Genomic DNA, 20,991 nt, shown 5'->3' with positions numbered 1-20,991 from the left:
TTGTCTGCAAGGTTTTCCAAGAAGTTTTCCACAGATGATAAACATGTCTGTAGAGTTGTTCCATCTGTACATGTGCACAGTTTATATGTTATTTTATCAATTTCATTAATGTCAAACAATTCTTGTAGGTGCGTCATGAACCTGGGCAGTTTTCACATTTTGACATACAGCATTTTGGCTGTGCAAGGTTACAAATGATACGAGCTACACAGTGTTTGTGGGTGCTAGATTGATAGTCTAATGTGTCAACTCTTTCAGTCCGGAACCTTCTGACATGAGCTTCACATTTTGGTGAATACTGCAAACACACACACACACACGCACACACACACACACACACACACACACACACACACACACACACACACACACACCATGTGTACCAAGCAGATTAAAACTGCGTGCCGAACTGAGATGTGAACTCAGGCCATTTGTCTTTCGTGGGTGTTTCATTCTGTAAACATCCCCCGGGCTGTGGCTCAGCCATGTCTCCACGACATCCATTCTTCCAGGAGTACTAGCTCTGCAAGTTTCACAGGAAAGTCATTCCATGTCAAATCAACACACTTTAAATAAAAATTTTACCTCACCCTCTTAGATTTTCCTGAAAGTTGGTATACTTATAGCGGGTGCTGAAACTAAGAAAAATACCAAATTTCAATTTTTTACCTCAAACCATTCCTGAAATATGGTCATGTAAACTTTTCAAAAACTGGCCAAAAATGTGTGAATGGACTTTTTTTAAAGTGCACTAGGAGCTGCCCTAATTGAGCTAGAGAACTAGGAAAGGTGTCATTTTGCAGCATTTTTCATGCTCTTTCCAGTGATAGACAAAAAACATAGCTTCTAATTAATAACCTTATTCAAAATTGTAATTAATATTTTGATTTAATTTTTTTTACAAAAAGTACATAATTGAAAATTTTCAAAATATTTCCACAACTACTTCATTCTGTTGTAAATCACATGGCAAAATATAAATGTGGGATAATGATGGGTTCATTGTAAAAAAAAAAAAAAAAAAATTATTCCGGACTCTTTGTTTTTCACTAATGGCCCTAGTTTGACCAAACTGACCTTTACGGTAGTAGGTCAGTAGAGGACCGTATACATAGGGCTTGATGTCTGTACAATAATTCAGAAACTGGAGACATTGTTGAGATGATGTAGTCTGCATTGTTACCTTCTAAGGCTTTGTGTGCCTACAGCATTAATGTGCACTGTGGTTTTAGTGCAAATCAATTGTTACCTCTGTGTTGACCAGTCTGTATCTATTATATTTAATAGTTCATTTTCAAGTAAATCTATACATTGCAGGACAGTTTATAAGTGGTTTTTGTATAAATATGGAACCAAGTAAAAAGTGCAGTACTGTAAGAGTGCAGTGTTGTAATCCATTGAAGAAGTCAAATCATTTTATTAGAGACAGAAAAAAACTGAGAAATGTCACAACATGGATGCCCAAATTATTTCCTCAAATACCATGTGGTGCCAAGATTTGTGATAAATGTAGGAAAGATGTAACCAAATTGAAAAATACACCAGAGCCTATCAGTGATGAAAGTGTTGAAGAAGAATCTTCTGAATCAGAGATAATCATCTGAGACCAAGACCCTGACTTCACTCCAACTTCAGTAGCTGTTAAAACATTTAACACAACACTTCAAGAACTAGGTGAGTCCCCAATTGACAAGAGAAAACTAACATCTAGGCATTACGCCAAATCAAAAGTGAAGAAAATCTCATTAATGACACGTAAACTTTTTGTTGCTCCTGAAACTACTTCGTCAGATACTGATACTGATGAATCCGTTCTTGAAAATCTTAAAAGAAACTTTAAAAATTCTATAAGTAGAGCAAAAAAACTAATTATTCTTACAAGTTTACCTGAAAAGTGGAGTGTCAGGAAAATAATGAGAGAATTTAATGCTCCTAATTACATTGTTCGGCAGTCCAAAAAAATTTTGAAAGAGAAAGGATTCATGGAAGGTCCAAACCCAAAACCAGGGAAGTGTTTACCAACAGAAACTGTCAAAGCTGTACATTCATTTTATGAAAATGATGAAGTTAGCAGGGCAATGCCAGGTATTAAAGATTGTGTGACAATTACAGAAACAAGTGGAAATAAAACAAAAATATCAAAAAGACTTATTTTGTGTAACCTTAAAGAAGCTTACGAGCATTTTAAAGACAAGTTTCCTAACATAACAATAGGTTTATCTAAATTTGCTGAGTTGAGACCAAAACATTGTGTATTAGCTGGCCGGAGTGGCACACACACTGTCTGCGTGTGCACAACTCACCAAAACATAAAATTAATGATAAAAAATGCCAAACTAAATACAGTAACAAACAGCAGCTTAGACGGTTATAAGCAGTGCATTGCAAAAATGCTTTGCAACCCATCATCAGTTGATTGCAACATGGGAAACTGAATACTGCCCAGGAGAAACTGTTATACGTAAAATTTTAAAAGACTCTTTTCATGAAAACTTAATTGAACAAGGTCAGTTCCGACAGTGGATGTCAGTTGACCGATGTAATCTGGAAATTGTTCAGAAAACTTCTGAAGAATTCATAGATTTATTTTGTAGTAAGATATCGACTTTGATTCGGCATGACTTCATTGCCAAGCAACAACAAACATTCCTTAACTCCACAAGAGAAAACCTTATGGAATCTGAATGTGTTGTCATATGTGATTTTTCAGAAAATTATAGTATAGTTCTACAGGATGAAGCTCAGAGTTTCCACTGGACAAGACAACAGATTACCATTCATCCTTTTGTTATATATTACAAACAGGGAGACAAAATTGAGCATATGAGCTTTGTCATTGTTTCTGATTGCCTGGAGCACAATACAACTGTGATTTACACCTTTCAAAAGAAGCTAATTTCATATCTAACAGATAAATTTCAAAAGATTCAAAAAAAGATATACTATTATTCTGATGGTTCTGCTGCTCAGTGTAAAAATAAGAAAAACTTCCTGAACCTTTGCCTTTATGAGGAAGTCTTCAACATAAAAGCTGAGTGGCACTTTTCAGCCGCAGCACATGGGAAAGGGCCTTGTGATGGAGCAGGGGGTTCAGTAAAGAGACTGGCAGCTCGTGCAAATTTGCAAAGGCCATACCAAAGTCAGATCCAAACTGCACGAGGTCTATTTGAGTGGGCAGTAGATAATATCACAAATGTTGATTTTGCATATTCCACTCAAGAAAACTATGCTGCTTCAGAAATATTCTTAAAAAGCAGACTTGAAGAGTCATTGACATTCAAAGGAACACAGCAATTTCACACTTTCATTTCCAACACTACATCAAAATTAATAGTCAAATACTTCTCAGGTGATATGCAGAGTTGGGAGAGGGATGTAACTACATCACCAGATAAACTGAAGTTACAAGATGTATCAGGCTATGTCACCACTGTATATGGGAGAAAGTGGTGGCTTGGGTACATTTTAGAAAAAAATGAAGAACTTGATGAAGTGAAAACAACTTTTCTTCATCCATGTGGACCAGCTAAGTCATTCTCTTATCCTGCACATGCAGATGTCCTATGGGTGTCAATTGTGGATGTTCTCACAAAAGTGAATCCATTTACTCTGACAGGGAGAACATACATTCTTAATGAAAGTGATGTAAACCAATCCCAGTCAGCTTTATTAAAATGTAATATGTGAAGTTCCAAGACAATTTATTGGGAAACTGCTTTCAACTCAAAACTTAATTTTTGTCTCAGGTTAGTGAATGTATATTTTATTGAAAGTTGTTTCAAAATTATTGTTAGTACCTATTGCTCAAAAACAAGCATTACGTATTTAATTTGTTTAATAGTTCCATTTCGAACATCATGGACCAGAACTATTATGTAAATACTTGTACTTATTCATACTTTATTTCAGTTTGTAGTTAAATGCTCAATTTCTTTTTTTGTTATATCGGTTAATATACTGTTAGTGAAGTTGTATTAATAAGCAATCAACTTAATTATAAAATTTGCTGATTAGTTTTGGTTTAATAAGGTGATGTTTTGATATTTCTAATACTTTTTTTTATTTACCTTTCAGTATATTTTAAAGAAATTCCTGTTTGTTAAAGGTCAATTTGGTCAAACTAGGGCCGTTAGTGAAAAAAACAAGAGTCCGGAATAATTTTTTTAACAATGAACCCATCATCATCCCAGATTTATATTTTGCCATGTGATTTACAATAGTATGAAGTAGTTATGGAAATATTTTGAAAATTTTCAATTATGTACTTTTTGTAAAAAAATTAAAATTAAATAAAAATATTAATTAGTATTTTGAAAAAGGTTATTAATTAGAAGCTATGTTTTGTTTTATATCCCAGGAAAAAGCATGCAAAATGCTGCAAAGTGACACCTTTCCCAGTCCTCTAGCTCAATTAGGGCAGCTCCTAGGACAATTTAAAAAAGTCCATTCACACATTTTTGGATGGTTTTTGAAAAGTTTACATAGCCATATTTCAGGAATGGTTTGAGATAAAAAATTGAAATTTGGTATTTTTCTTAGTCTCAGTGCCCACTATAAGTATATCAACTTTCAGAAAAATCTAAGAGGGTGAGGTAAAATAGGTGTGTTGATTTGACATGGAATGACACAGAAGAGCTTCTGTGAAGTTTGGAAGGAAGGAGATACGGTACCGGTGGGATGAAAGCTGTGAGAAGAGCGCGTGAGTTGTCCTTGGGGTAGTTCAGTCGGTAGAGCACTTGCCCGCCAGAGGCAAAGGTCCCATGTTCGAGTCTCAGTCTGTCACGCATTTTAATCTGCCAGGAAGTTTCGTATCAGTAACACTCTGCTGCAGAGTGCAACTTTCACTTTCTGTATCAGTTGCACCAGCCAAAACACAGTTCTTTCGTTACAACTGGCAGAATTTTGATAATCCTATTTTTAGTCCTGGGTGTTCATCTTTAAAAGCCTGATGCAGTTTGTGCTGCTTTCCCAACACTAGTCGTTTTTGTTTATGAGTCGTGGAATCATTTTCCTTCAACAAAATCTTTCTTACCAGGCAAACTGGAGCTTATATTGTCTTTGTTATTGAATTCTGTGACACCATTCACAATTTGTTCATTTAAGACATGTTTACATTTTGGGCTGGGAGTTGCTAAAATACCACATTCTTTGACTAATTGTTTCGCTTTTCTCACGAAATAGTTAGAGGCTCCAAATTCATTTTCAGTCCTTTGAATGCTGCCACTTTTTGGAAGAAGTGTCAGAATTTGGATCTTCTCACTGTTTGTCATACTGTTACTAAACTTCTTTTTCAATTGCATGATCATTTCAGATTCAACATTTGTTTCATAATCTGCATTTTCTTCCACAACAGGTATGTATTTCCTTCCGAATTCCTCATACAGTTGCTCAAACTTATTCTGCGGGTCCCCATCTTTTTCACTGAGGGCTCACTGACAGGTACCAAACTATCATCTAATGCATCTAAAGCAACTTTTAAGGCTACAGAAGTGTCTCAAGTAGCATTTCACGTGGGGTACTTGGATGGTGTCTCTGGACTTTTTTCTTGTTGATGAGGGGTCATAGTTCTCGACTTCATATGTGATGTCTGACAAGTGACAAGATGTATGATACAGACCAAAAAGCTCTATAGTAACTTTTCAAATAGTCCAGCATTCTGCACTGGTGCAAAAATCTCTACCAAGTGTTGCGGGCCGTTATCTCACTGACCGCTACTTGGCGTTATAGTGCATTTGATCCTTCTTCTTGGCATCCACAGTCCATATGTGAGCCAGCTGTTTTGCATCTTTGCTCCTGGTGATCGGGTGTTTTACATAGTCATTCTGAGTATTGTTCAGTTGAAACTGGGGAAGTGTATCCATTGTCGTTTTGACCTAGTCACTGGTGTCTTTCTTTGCTATACCCAAATGTCGCAGTGGACAGAATTCTCTATCAATTTCTGTTCAGCATCAACATTCATCCAGAGAATATCTTCCTGTGTCTTATTTAAGAGTTCTATAAGGCCATTTGTCTGTGGGTGGTAGGCAGTTGCCACCTATGGGTGATTTCGCAACATGAAATTACCTCTGATACTAGTCTGCACTGGAAAACTTTTCCACGATCAGAGATCATTACATAGGGTGCTCTGTATTTCAGAATGATTTCTTCTGCAAGGAAACTTGCAATTTCAATAGCTTTGGTGTGCAGCCCAGCTTTAGTGACATTGTAGCAGGTGAAGTAGTCAGTGCTGGCTATTATCCATTGATTCCCATTTGTCAACTGTGGTAACTTCCCACAAGAAGTTGATTCAACGATGGAATGGCACTGCTACAGGCAGAATTGGTATCAGCTGCGTCAAAGGTAATTGCGCCACTTGCTTCAGTTTTTGGCGTTTCTTACAGTGGCTTACAAAGTCTAATGGATTGGTAGAGACCTGGTCAGTGACACCTGCATCTGATTTTGTGTACAGTCTTCACGAATGAGATGATGAGCAACCATCTTTGCCCAATTGGATCATACTTCTTTTATATAATGTTGTGATTATTAATTGGAATTCTCCTTTGGTTGGTTCCTACTTCAAGGCCTCAGTGGTTTTTAGCAATGCTGGATCTTCCCTCTATTCAGCAGCACTGTCATTTAATGCAGCGGTGACTGACATTTCATTCATACTACTGTGTTCTGCCAAAGGATTCCTCGAAACATAGTCAGTGTCCTTGTGTTTGCATCCACTTTTCTATACTACTGTGGCCTTGTAAACCTGAAGCCTCAGTAGTCATCTTGCCAGTCCCCATTATCAGCCAGCATAGGAGACTTGTGGTCTATAACAACAGTGGATGGTTTGCCAGGTAGATACAGCCACATCTTGTTGATTGTCCAAGAAAAAACGGGACAATCTTTCTCGGTTGTAGAGTAGTTCCTCTTGGATGGACTCCAGCACCATGAGCTAAGGTGCCCCAGGAGTTTTATTTGATGGGAGCGAAAAGTCACTTTCCAGATTTGGGGGGATAGCTGCTACCTGCATGCACTCCATCATGGTTTCATGTGGCTTAGATGTTGTTCAAATGTCTTTAAAAATTATGTCATCCAGTTAGTGAAGACATATCATCAATTTGAGGTGGTGAAGCAAGTTGTCCACTGTATGCTCGAAAGTGGCTGGATCATTACATAGTCCAAATGGTGTAATTTAAACTCATAGAGACCATCATGTGTTCTGTAGGGAGTCTTTTCCTGGTCAGCCATGATTTACCGCTAGCCTCCTCTTCAACCTCGATTTGCCACTAGCATGTCTGCATGTCCAAAATTGAGAGAAGACTGCTGCTTTCAAGGAGTCTAGGGTTTCATCATTGCATGGGAATAGATGCACATCTTTTTTGTGATTTTGTTCATTTGTTAATAGTTGATGCGGTAAGGCAATATGCCATCCTTCTTCTTCACAAGGCTGCAGGAGAGGACCAAGGACCATCAGTGACATCATCTTCACTTGCTACTGAATTGTGTGTTGTTCACCAGACAACAGCCTGTAAGAGTGCTGGCTAATTGAGATATGATTCCCAGTGTCGATACAGTGTTTTACCATGGTCTGCTTGGCCTGTTCTTTTCTCTACTTTAGATTTAATAGCATCCAAAAATTGGCACAAAGTGGCTAACACTTGCCAGTGTCATTCTTTGGTCAGACCAGATCCTATTGGTAGTTTGATAGTAGCTTCCTCCACTGTGTTGTCTATAATGGAAATGTAGCAAAACTCTTTGTTGATGGCACTGAGCTGCACATCCTGGACTGGTCTGGTTGTTCCTATGCATATGCCTTTAGGGGTGCATTGCGACTGCTTGTGACAGTTAGTGATCCAAAGTTTTCCTTGACCACTTGAGATGCTTATCATCACATGACTACAGTGTATTAAAATGACAAAATCAAAGGACTGTGTTCAGTAATTTATAGTTATTCTTGCAATAGATGTTCCTGTCAGCTGGACACATTTCCCATTTTTGACTTTCAGCTCAATCATTTTGTGTCACTAAATATAGTCTTCTTTAGCTGGTGACGGTAAGCATTCAACATTACACAGGAAAAGAAGCCCCTGAGTCGACTAGTATCAGGACAGGATGGGTGCCAACAGTGATGTTGAATAGAGTCCAGACGTCCTGGTAACTGTCACCCCAGAAAAATTTTCATCTGTGGTGTCTCACCTCCATAGATGGCCACCTTGCTTAGTTTTCCTGCGTTTGGCAGCCAGGCAAGTAGCTGGTATCTCTATATTGTGACAGGAGGGAATGGGTGCAATGTGTTGTGGAGCAAGCGCGTCCAGAGTGTGGCGATGGACTTCATCCCACAGGTTGATTAATCGTCTGCAGTTTGCTATTGTGAATAGGATTGTTGTGATGGTTCTGGAGAAATGTATTTATTTATTTAAATGTCAAGTTCCGTAGGACCAAATTGAGGAGCAAATCTCCAAGGTCATGGAACGTGTCAGTATGTGAAACTACAATTAAAAGTAATAACAGATAAAAATAAAATGTTTACGAACCCAAAAAAGTCAAGCCATAAGTTTAAGTAAATGCAATCAACAGCATAAGAATTAGCTTAATTTTTCAAGGAACTCCTGAATAGAATAGAAGGAGTGACCCATAAGGAAACTCTTCAGTTTTGATTTGAAAGCGTGTGGATTACTGCTAAGATTTTTGAATTCTTGTGATAGCTTATTAAAAATGGATGCAGCAGTATACTGCACACGTTTCTGCACAAGAGTTAAGAATGTCCGATCCAAATGCAGGTTGGATCTCTGCTGAGTATTAACTGAGTGAAAGCTGCTTATTCTTGGGAATAAGCTGATATTGTTAACAAGCAGCAACAGTAAAGAATATATAACTCAAGAAGCTAATGTCAAAATACCCAGACTTGTGAACAGGGGTTGACAAGAGATTCGCGAACTCACATTACTTATTGCCCGAATCACCTGTTTCTGAGCCAAAAATATCGTTTTAGAATGGCAAGAGTTACTCCAAAATCTAATACCATACAACATAAGTGAATGAAAATAAGCAAAGTAGACTAAGAGTACATAAGGCAATACTGACCCTATGACATTGAGGAAGGGGAATCCTAGGTTTATTGCTTATAGATTAGGTTCAAAATTTTCATAGTCCATACTGGAATAAACTCTTCAAAATTCTGAAAGTAGCAGGAATAAAATACAGAGAGCAGAAGGTTATTTGTGTCTTGTACAAAAAGCAGAATGCAAATATGACAGTTGATGGGCATGAATAAGATAAAATAGTTGAGAAGAGAGTGAGACAGGGTTGTAGCCTACTCCCAATGTCATTCAAGCTGTACATTGAGCAAGCTGTGAAGGAAACCAAGGGGAAATTTGATAAGATAATTAAAAGTAGGGGGGGGACGACAACTTTGAGCTTTGCCAATGTCATTGTAATTTTGTCAGTAACTGGAAAGAACTTAGAACATCAATTGAATGAAATGGATAGTGTCTTGAAAAGATGTTATAAGTAAAACAAGGGTAATGGTTTGTACTTGAGGTAAATCTATCAATGCCGAAGGCATTAGATTCGGAAATGGGACATTAAAAATAATAGATGGATATTTACTATTTGGGCACCAAGATAAAAAAGAATAGTGTTCAAAGTAATGGACATATAAAATAGATACTGCTTATGTGAAAAAGAAATTTGTTAACATTGGATATAAAGGAAGTCATTTCTGAAGGTATTTGTCTGGAATATAGCCTTGTATGTAAGTAAAATTTGGACGATAAACTGGTCAGACGAGAAGAAAATAGCAATTTTTGAAATGTTATACTGAAGATGTATTGGACATTAGATAACTAATGGAGGTGTACTCATTCAAACCTGGGAGGTAAGAACATTCTGGTATACTTTATAAAAAGAAGGGGTCATTGATTGGCCACATCCTGAGAGATCAAGGGATTGTCAGTTTGCTAATGGAGGGGTGTGTGGGGAAAATTGTAGACGGAGACCAAGGCTTGAGCACAGTATGCTGCTTTATATGTATGTAGGTTGCAGTAGTAATCCAAGATGAAGAGGCTTGCAAAGGTTAGGCTAGTGTGGAGAGCTGCAGTAAACCAGTCTTTGGCCTGAAGATCACAACATATTTTACAAAATATGGAGATGATTGCAAGTCCGAGTTCTGCACCTCTTTCTGCTGAGAGTTTCAAAGACAGCGGTAGTGTTGATTGTAAAATTCCGGAAGAGTAGTTCACTGTTCAAAAATTAGGTGAGAAGATGAGAAAGCCAATGACTCATAAATAATGTAGTGTTGCAGTGAATGTTTTCATTTACTCCTGATGATGTGTACTTATTTTTGTAACAGAGTATCACAGATTTCACTTGACCTACATATAGTCCAGCGATATAAGTTTTTTACGTTATTTAATTTTTTCCAATAAAATGGTTATTTATTTTTGCAATAACCAGTTTGATTTTGTCTTGAAATAGAATTACATTTGTAACTGTAGATACATTCTCTCTTCATTACAGATTTATTTTATTAATCTGTAATTGAACATTGTAGTTTTAACGTGTTTTTTTTCCCCCTCCAGTGTGAAAACTGTCAGGTTAATTCAGTTTAAAATATGGGCGAACATTATAGTCACCATTGTAATTACACAATGTGATACATACTTGCTTGTTCACTATTTCACTGGTCAAAGTAGATGCAATGTATTACTGTCTCCAATTTGTCCCATTTCTTGTCACACCATGCTAGGAATTGTCCTGCTGAAATGCAGCATTTGAAGTTCCCAGAAGGATTGCATGTGCCTCAAAAAATCGATGGCGTGCATTCTGCCATTCAGGTGGTTCCCAGTAAATAGAAATTCAGATCAAATTACACCCCAAACCATCACTCAAATTATTTTTTATGTGTACACTCAACAGTAAAAGCTGCCAGATTAAGGCCAGCATCATATCTCAGTAGAACTCAAAAACACTGTGTTTGATGCTCAGCCCAGTAGTAACTTAACTGTGCGAATGTGCCCATTGATCTGGGACCACTGGACAATGGAAACTGATGTGGTACAATCTAGCTCTCGACAGACGGGATGGTATTTAACTATCGGTGCAGACTGGATCACATCTGTTGCAATGCTTCAGAGTTGAGCTAACACTAGACTAAGACGTATAGCCAAGCTGACAAAGGTAGCACTCATCCTGTACTGTAGCTACATTCTTAGTCCTGTACCTTTTAATTGCTATATACGATTTTCTTCAATCATCAGGTTCTGCTGATGGTAACTGTGAAGGCTGGTCAAGTTGAAATGTCATGGTAGGACACCAGTTTCCCAGAGACCAAGCAGTCTGCCTTGGTCAAACTCATTGATATGATGATATTTTGTTCTTTGATGTCAGTGAGGAATATGTTCAGTGACCTTTTTTTCTCTCATTGCATGATGACCCTTGACTCTTCAGGCACTGACCTTACCAAAACATAAATTTCAAAGTCATAAGAGAGGGCCTGCTGGCCCAAAAGTATACTACCTCTCTGCAGTTAGTAAATATTGAAAATGCTGTGGTAGTATAATGTAATGTCTTACTCTTCACTAACAAGTACCATGATTTTGTTAGGAATGCCTTTCATGCTATATGCTGACAGAAAAAAAATCACAATCCGAAAAAATAATTAACCCTTTAACTGCTCTGGACGTGTTAACGCTTGCACACAGGGGTGTGCTCTGAACGTGTTTATGTGTGGACACGTTCAGAGTACTAGGTAGAAGGACTGGTGGTGTGCGTAAACATGTTCAGAGGACACAGGGACAGGTACAAAGGTGCACGCGTTAACACGTCCAGAGCAGTTAAAGGGTTAACATAGAGTAATGGAATTTTGTGAATACATTTTTATGGCGAGTGGGTGAGTGTTATCCTGTTGGAAAACAGTCCCTGGAATGCTGTTCATGAATGGTTACAGGCCCGAACTGGCCTCATCCTAACTGACACACGACCATCATTGTCACCATGGCAGAACCAGATTTCGTAATAAAACACAACAGATCTCCACCCTCCCCTGCAATGAGCTCTTGCTTAAGACCATTGAAGTCACATGTGTTGATGGTTTGAGGTCAGTGAAATGCAGCCTACAGTGTGTCTGGCTCGGAGCTGTCCTTGAGGTAACCAATTGTTCATTGTGTCGCTCTGGTGCCAACTGCTGCTTCAATATCTGCTGCAGATGCAGTAAAATTTGCCAGAGCAGTATGCTGAACACAATGGTCTTCCCTCTCACTAGTGCCATGTGCCCATCCAGAGCCCAGTCTTCTTGCGACTCTACATTCTCATGACCATGGCTTTCAGCAATCTTATACAGTGCCTACATTCCTGCAAGTCTGTCTGCAGTATTATGGAAGGAATATCCAGACTTTTATAGATTCACCAAGGCACGAAAAGTTTACTTTATTGGACAATAACAAGGGAAATAACATCCTAACTGATTTTCTCAAATTGGGAACAGAGCCAAGTAGTCATAAAACTTCTACAGTGCAAAGCTATGGAAAGCCATATTACATGTCCTTGTTTAAATTCAGTGAGGTGTTGATAATGGTGTCTTTGTCACCTTAAAGGTATTTTTGACTCAGCTCACAACATACAATCTCAATTTCACAACAGTTACAATATGTATTTAAAACAATCCTGATTTGCGTACTCATAGCGCTACTAGTGACAGGTGCAAAATCTAAACAGGCTTCATCATTCAGAGGTAGGAATACGCCTACCAACTTTTGTTGATAACTCCTTATTGGTGACGCCTTTCCTTTTGCCATCAGTGTACTTTAGAAATGACATTTTATTTACATTCTTCCTTAAAATTCCTTATCCGTATTATTCACCTCTAAATATATCCGTGTGCTAACTATAGTTAAGTGAGCAGGGCCGTGCAAATAATGATGTAAATGTGGTACACATCTTCCACCTTTACAGAAACCAATAAGTCATGGCTCTTAGGAGAGGTTTTGAGTTTTTAAGTATGAAAGCCTCATACATTATCATCTGGAATACATTCTTGCCAAGAAACATATTTGAAACAAAAGTATAGAGCATTTATATTTTTTCCTAATGTCTTAATGTGAATGGGAATAATTACCAGTATTAACTCTCAGTCCTAATAGTTTCTGTGTGTTGACATTTCCTGTCAAACAGTTTCAATCTCTGTGTTGTTAGTTTTTCTCACAAACATATAGGACAGCTCTTTGTCTAGAATAACAGCAATTGTTAGAAGTTCATGTAAATTGGTAATGCAAGACTAGAAAATGTAGTGAAAAATCATTGGACAAGTGATATATTAGAGTAACAGTCAAATTTGTGGGATAATTTTAGGAGCCTACTTGTATGAGTCTTTCAGTAAACCCACAATCTTTTCCTTCTTCTGTCCTTGTCAAAATCATGCTATTTAAAAATGGCCTTGATGTTGTCATGAAACTCAAATCGAAAGAGGAAATATCCAGTAGGATGGGTAACATATGCATTTTGTGTGTGTGTGTGTGTGTGTGTGTGTGTGCGCGCATGCATGCTTGCGTGCCTGTGTAATAATTTTGTAAATTGATTTGAGATTAATTCAGGGAATTGAAAAGTGCATCTTGCCACGAGTGTTGAATACAAGAGTAACTGTTTTATAACTGTTTTACCAGAAGCTGCTTTACAGTGTGTGTGTGTTGTAATTTGTTCACAGTGGAATCGTACATAGCTGCCAATTCCTGTTCGCATGAGGCTTTTATAGATTCACCAAGACACAAAAAGTTTGGTTTATCAGACAGTAACAAGGAAAATAACAACCTAAATGATTTTCTCAAATTGGGAACGGAGCCAAGTAGCCATAAAACTTCTACAGTGCAAAGCTCAGTGTCTGCCAGCAAAGTAAATGGGAATGTAGCTTCCAAAAGTAACAGCTGGTCTAAGGTGAAAGAAAGCATTATTAGCAGTGATACACCAGGCCAAGCAGAAGCTGGACAGGATGGTCGAAACACATGGTAACAATATCAAAGTAGTATTTATTTTTTCACCCGCCTTTATAATTTTGTTTGATTTGCATTGTTAAATAGTTTTTAGATAATATTTAAATTTAAAAAAATGCTGTATTTAATTTTATTTTATTTGTAATTTTTGTTTTCTTCTTCTTGTTCTTCTTCTTCTTGTTTCTTACATGTTTCCAGTTCTCTTCAATAAAAAATTGAAATAAATAAAAATCCATTTATATGGCAGTTTTCTCCGAATTAGTACACACACATATTTACATCAGAATGTAAGAAGTGCAAATGTTTGTATATATATATAGTTTGTTTCGTATCTAGAAAGAAGGGTCCAGATCTCTCAGCCAAGTGAGACACTGAAGTATGGGATGAAACTAAAACCCAGACAACACGCACTGATCAGCCAAAACATTATGACCACTGCCAACCATGGTGTTGGATGCCGTCTGGTGGCGTTACAGTCACGTGACATGGTGACAACAGTATGTAAGGGGAGCAGATATGGATGGGGATCACCCTAGCAAAGATATGGGCTGCAAATGGGAAAATCCATTGACATAAGTGATGTTGACAAAGGCCAGTTTGTTATTACACAGAACCTGTGAACGAGCTTATAGAAAATGTCGAAGCTGGTCGAATGTTCACATGCTATTGTTGTGAGCATCTATGGGAAGAGGTAGGAGGACGGTGAAACTACCACAAGGCACTGAATTTCTGGATGTCCAGGACTCTTCACAAAAAGTGGGGTTTGAAGGCTTGTCTGCTCTGTGAAATAGGATAGATGGTGATCTGTGGCATCTTTGCTGAAAGATATCACAATTCTGGTGCAGGCACAAGTGATTCAGAATGCACCGTTCAATGATGTCTCTCCCGACAGCTGTGTCATCTTTCAGCAGTATAATTGTCCATGTCTCAGAGCCAGAACCATGCTGCAATTATAGTGAACTTACGTTGATGTTTCGTCGACCAGATTCACCTGATGTAAATCCTGTGGAACCCACCTGGGTTGCTGTCAGGCAGCATCACCACATTCACAAATCAGAGGCCCATCATTTACGTGAATTACACAAACTGTCCGTAGGCATCTAATGCCACCTCCACAAACCTACCAACAAACTGTCAAATCCCTGAAACACAGAATCAACAATGGATTTCATTTCAAATATGGGCAGCTGTGTTATTAAGCAGGTGGTCATAATGTTTCGGCTCATGAGTGTAAGTCTCACATATTGTGATCCACCGTTAAACTTCATTTCACATGAGACCTAGTCCTGCAAGACATGCAGGAGACATACTGCCTTTAATTTTGTGCTTCCAGGTATTTTGCTGATTCTTTTTTTTCCCACTTTATGCACACTATTTCAACAACCGACCCAGTCGTTTTCTTCAGTTTCTGTGGGTTGCTGTTATGTGTTCTCGCTGTTTGGATTCCAACCAGACTGTGAACTATTATTGGTCTCACGCCAGTATTTATAACCGAGTTTGACTCTCAATGCCCAATATACTCATTGATGCTCTTGTTTTTTCAGAGCTTGCACTGATATTGTGTGTCTTGCAAATTCTATCAGCGTTTTCCAACTCTAGTGGGTGCAAATGCCGGCAAGATTTTAATAAACTGAGTGCCGGAATTGAGTACTGCAACAGCGTAACTATGCAGGCGCATTTGTCCATGCATAATTTCCTGGAAATGGAGGCCATGCATAGAGTGCATTGCTACCCCTGTTTGGTGGGAATTTTTGCACTTTTTTGTAGACAACAGACAGCTGGGGCCCATAAGTGTTTGAGTGTGAAGTGTGTTGAGTTATGCTGTAAAGCAATTTATGTGCAATAATGTCTGTTGACTCCACAGGAAGCACATTTAAGTTTATAGACAATTACAGACAAAGGAAAAGTCATTTGGAATGCCGCTTCTGAAGATTATTTGAATAAAAATTTGAGATGTGTTCTGCTAAGCATCGCATATTAGATAAAAAGTCTCTGATCATATTCCTGTATAGAATAAGATACCATAAGTTACGAGGTAGAAGAACTGAAATGAATAAGCCAAAAATTTATGAAAAGTTTATCTGAAAACTGTGGATGAATATTCATGTTATAGCGACTTAAAAGTACAACTGAGGAGCTTGAATCTGAACAAAAGATAAAAATAGAATTGGAGCTCATTGAAAGCTTGCTCCTAATGGATACTGGTATCTATGAAATTCCCAAATTTGTTGGTTCCAAGGATGGTAATCTACGTATCATGTTTCATGATCACAATGTTTTGAAAAGGATGGTTGCTACACACCATATAGCAGAGATTGTGAGTCGCAGATAGGCAAACAAAAAAGAACTATCAGAAAGTGAGCTTTTGACCAACAAGCCCTTCATTGAAAATAGTCTATTTCCAATGGAGGTCTTGTTGGCCGAAAGCTCACTTTCTGATGGTCTTTTTGTTGTGCGTGTATATAATTCAGCGTCTCCGTTATATTGTGAGTAGCAATTATCCTTTTCATAATATCGTTACATTCCGTCCTGATTTTCCATATTTCGTGATTAAATACAAATGACACACTGAAAGTAAATTAACCTTCACAAAACAATTAAGAATGTCCCTTAAGTATTTCTCAGTTTCAGGAATAATCAGTTTCATTTGTATTTAGTTGTTCACGTTCCATTGATCCAGTATGCAAGAGAATTGAATGGGTATGGAAACGAGTCATAATTATATATTAGAACTGTACTTACAGATGCTAACAGATACAAATTGTAATATTGTAAAGGAACAAAATATGCTAATAATTACAAGCTTAGGCAATTCCTACAGTAAAAAGAAGTATAAAACAATCAAATAGAAAATTGTAATCATTCCACATTACAAGTTATAAATTTGGTAGAATTGAAATGCTTTGTTTTGAAATGAAGAATAAATAATTTGAATGAGTATATAAGTTGATAGTTTCTAGATAACCAAATTTTATTGCCAGCCTTATCACTGCAATTTCCGAAGCAAAAAATCTAAAATCTCGTTTTGGTCTACTGAAATTTGAGGACAAAATGTTGACATCACTTTGTATTTCTTATACTTATGTTATTTATATACTTCTTTACGTACAGTTGCTTTTGTGTATTCTTTTTCTGTCATCTTTTCATCACAGTAACGCAACACAAGCTCCCGAGCAAAGAAGGGAATTCATAGCAGACTGCTTGTGCAATGAGGCAACGTGTGGACATGAGAATGCACACGCATACATATGATAGTCATTGAAGGCATCACACATTGCTCTCTTGGCAGCCAAATGCGTTTCATTCAGCATCTGACTCATATGCTTCATTTTACACCTGTTATGCAATAATCTCTGTTTCTTTAGAAGTTTCCTTACTGTGGCTGTGTACCACGGAGATTCCCTTCCATTACGAACTGTTCTGCTAGGTACCTATCTATCCGATACAGGATCAACTACTCTTTTAAACTTGATCCGTAGTTCCTCTACATGCTCCAGCCTTGTGCTGAAAGTTTCAGGTTCCTCTTTCAGATATGACACTACTGAATTTTTACCTGCTATAGTGAACATATAAATATATCTTTCAGTTTGTTTTAGTTGTCCTTTGTACTTTGCTAATCACTGTTACCACAACCACATCGTGATCATGATACCACTTTTGATATGGATATCCTTAAAGAAGTCAGGCCTGTCTGTTACCATTAGAACCAATGTATTTTTATCATGAGTGGGGATCATAATTATCTGCTGTAGGTAGTTTTCAGAGAAGGCATTTAGTAATGTTTCACAGGATGTCTTATCGTGTGCACCACTGACAAAACTGTAATTTTACCAGTTAATGATTACAGTATGGCTCGGGAACTTAGGTACAAATGAACTGAGGTTTTCTATAAAGTTTTCTGTTACATCAGGAGATGAGTCTGGTGGACAATAGAAGGATCCAATTATCATTTTATGCCTACCCATGATACTGAGTCTTGCCTGAACAATCTCACATACAGCTTCAATTTTTGTCTTGGTAGATTTGAGTTTCTTGTCTGCCGTGACAAATACACCACCTCCATTTCCCGCTATCCTATGCATTCTATATACACTCAAATATTCCCCTAAAATCTCACTGCTATCAATTTCAGGTTTCAACCTGGTTTCTGTATCTAGTGTTATGTGAGCTTCACTGTGTTTCAGGAGTGCTTCAAACTTGGGCTCTTAGTTGCAATTGCTTTGGCAGTTAACCATTAGGATTTTAATACAGTCAGTTTACCTGAGTAGTAACCTCTCATGTGTAGTGCACAACTGACCTATTCAGGGGGACCCTACAGTTCTGAACCTTATGACACAGGTCCAGGAAGTCACAGCCTAACTTGGCACAGAACCTTCAAAGTCTCTGGTTGAGTCCTTCCACTTGACTCTGTACCAAAGGGTTGTGATCAGTTCTGGGGTAATGCAAATTGTGAACTTCGTTGAAACTCCATGCACAAGGCTGGTCTGCTCAGTCTTCTCTGCCAGTCGCTGGAATGACCCAAGTATGACCTTGGAGCCGGGCCTCAACCTTGTTGCTTAGGGGGATCAGTACAACACCTTAAGTCCTCCCTAGCCCCCATCTGCTCTGCACAGTCATAATTTGTTCCAACGTGCACCACAATCTGCAGTTGGTTGTACCCGGTTTCGTCAGTGGCTGCAGGACTAGCCTCTTTGACATATTGAATGAGGCCCCCATGCATACACACTGAGTGCATCTGGTGTCCATTTCTGTCCCTTGCTGCCATTTCCCTAAGGGGTACCATCATTCACCATGTGTTTGAACTGTCAATGATCAATAGACCCCTAGTTCTTTGTGTTTGCCTCCTGTTGCCAGCAGACAGAACAAGTTTCGCCAAAACAGATGAAGTGAGTCCCACTGGCTCAGTTTCACTTCCAGTGAAAGACAGCACCCAAACTTGTTGGTTAGGGGGATCGGTACCACACCCTAAGTCTTCTCTGGTCCCCATCCACCTTGTACAGAATACCAAGATCTATCATTGGCACACCAATCATTGTCATTAAGTGGACGAGTAATAACAGAACCTGTACTTTCTGCAGAGGAGATAGGATCCGCAGGAGATGATAGTACTTGAGGTACCTCTGGAACCGGTATCGCAGATACATAACTCTTGAGAGCTCTTTCAACACACCGATTCGCAGCAGCTGCCAATTGTTTGAGAGTAGTTGGCTCTTGGGAGCTCTTTCGACACACCGATTCGCAGCAGTTGCCAGTTGTTTGAGAGTAGTTGATGCAACTTCCAGCTGCTAATGAAAGTCAACTGACTCATCCTGCGTTTGAGAACAGCATTCACAGTGGGGCTGCATTTTGGCTAGTGCAATATGTAATAAGGCAGTGATCAAGTAACTTTAAATTAAGCCCACTGATTATCTTTCAGTACATTGAGCCTTTCAATCTGCCAAGTGTTTCAGTCTGTTGAGCTATAAAGTTGACAATTCCCTATAAGAATTAAAGAAAATATACAAAACAAAATTTCTGTTAAGGTAACACAGAAACCTGTGGTAGAGATTAGTTTCCTAAAACGATTTAATTATAGTTGTTAGCAAACTCGAAAAGTGTTAATTTATGTTAAATGTAGGTAATATAGAGGGCTGCTACTCTTTAAGTGAAAACTAGATGTAACACAATATGTTAGATAGAATATCTGATACAGTAATTAAATCGCAAAAACTGATTTACTACAGATTAGTCGTATATTATGCAAAGGACAATGGTAGCTTTCAAAAATTCTCAGAAACACATGTTTTTTTGCATTGATATACAGTGAAATGTTGAGTGATATAATCTTTGACAGTAACACTGAACCACAAACTCTTATATACTATGAAATAGGTTACGTATCCAAAACACTGGTACCAGCAAATTTTCGAAGTATCCAAAAATTCTTAAAAATAACCAATTTCTCACATAACTACACAATAAAATTAGAGAACAATCATTTTGAACAATGATAGGCCTACTGTCCTCAAAAATTTTGAAAGAGCGCTTATTAAGTATAAGCCTATAGTTGACAATAACAGTAAGAGTTTATTGCAACACTTGTGAATGTTCGAAGTTTCACAGTATATCACAATATAAATGGGTATTGATACAATAAATAAAAGATTATACAGAAGCAATGCGAACAGTAAAATATGTGAATCTAGAACTTCAAATCGCATATGAATGTGTTACACATGGTCTTACATAAAGGAAAATCCCAAAGTCATCTTTTATATATAAATAAATGTGTATGTTGCATGGATTTTTCACTTAGCTGTTTCTGTGTACATTTCTACGCTGACATTCCCCAAGAATAATTTGCAGCGTGAGTTTATCTCGGTCAAAACCGCTAAAATGTGTGGCACCAACAAAGCATGCCTTCTGCCTGTTGCAGCTTACAGTCACCAATATAAGTGATCAAACCGTGGAAAATCTAGCATGGAATGTAACAATCTTACGAAAAGGAAAGTTGCTACTCACCACATATCAGAGCTGCTGAGTTGCAGATAGGCACAACAAAAAGACTGTCACAAATAATAGCTTTCGGCCAGTAAGGTCTTCTTCAGAATTGGATGGCAAACGCACACATACACACTCATGCAAACTCAACTCTCACACACATGACTGCAATCTCAGGCAGTGGATCATAATAATGACGAAGTACAGCAACTTCACCTTCAGTGAGCTACCTCACTGATAAGATTACATGGTTGATCTTAATCACAAGTAGTGTATTTTTAGCTTAAAATTCTTTAGGCCTAACATTGTTGTCAGACATTTTCACTCTTAGTGTATCTTTCCTCACAGCTTCAATTTTTCTGCTATCAGCCAAAATATATTATCAGCCAAAATATTTTTATCAATAACTGAAAAATTATTTTTCGTTTGGAACCATGTGATTTGTTGCCTTGGGATTCACTATCCAGTGATCACTATTCAAAGTAACTGTGCCACAGGAAGCACTCTTGCTATTAGCACCTCATTACTCTTTCCCTTTTTTAAATTTCAATCTTTTCAG

At 37.9% G+C, this 20,991-nt stretch overlaps 1 protein-coding gene across 2 annotated transcripts in view; it reads left to right on the top strand.

The window, feature by feature from the left end:
* Window positions 1-20,991, top strand: part of LOC124788293 (breast cancer type 1 susceptibility protein homolog) — a 288,179-nt gene that overhangs the window by 49,860 nt on the left and 217,328 nt on the right. For both annotated transcript variants that reach the window (XM_047255527.1, XM_047255525.1), the window contains exon 3: window positions 13,670-13,967. In XM_047255527.1, coding sequence (XP_047111483.1) covers window positions 13,670-13,967 — 298 coding nt within the window. The remainder of the gene's footprint in view (window positions 1-13,669; window positions 13,968-20,991) is intronic.

Source organism: Schistocerca piceifrons, chromosome 3 (genome assembly GCF_021461385.2).
Source record: "Schistocerca piceifrons isolate TAMUIC-IGC-003096 chromosome 3, iqSchPice1.1, whole genome shotgun sequence".
NCBI classification, from domain to species: domain Eukaryota; kingdom Metazoa; phylum Arthropoda; class Insecta; order Orthoptera; family Acrididae; genus Schistocerca; species Schistocerca piceifrons.
This window is presented reverse-complemented; position numbering and strand designations above follow the sequence as displayed.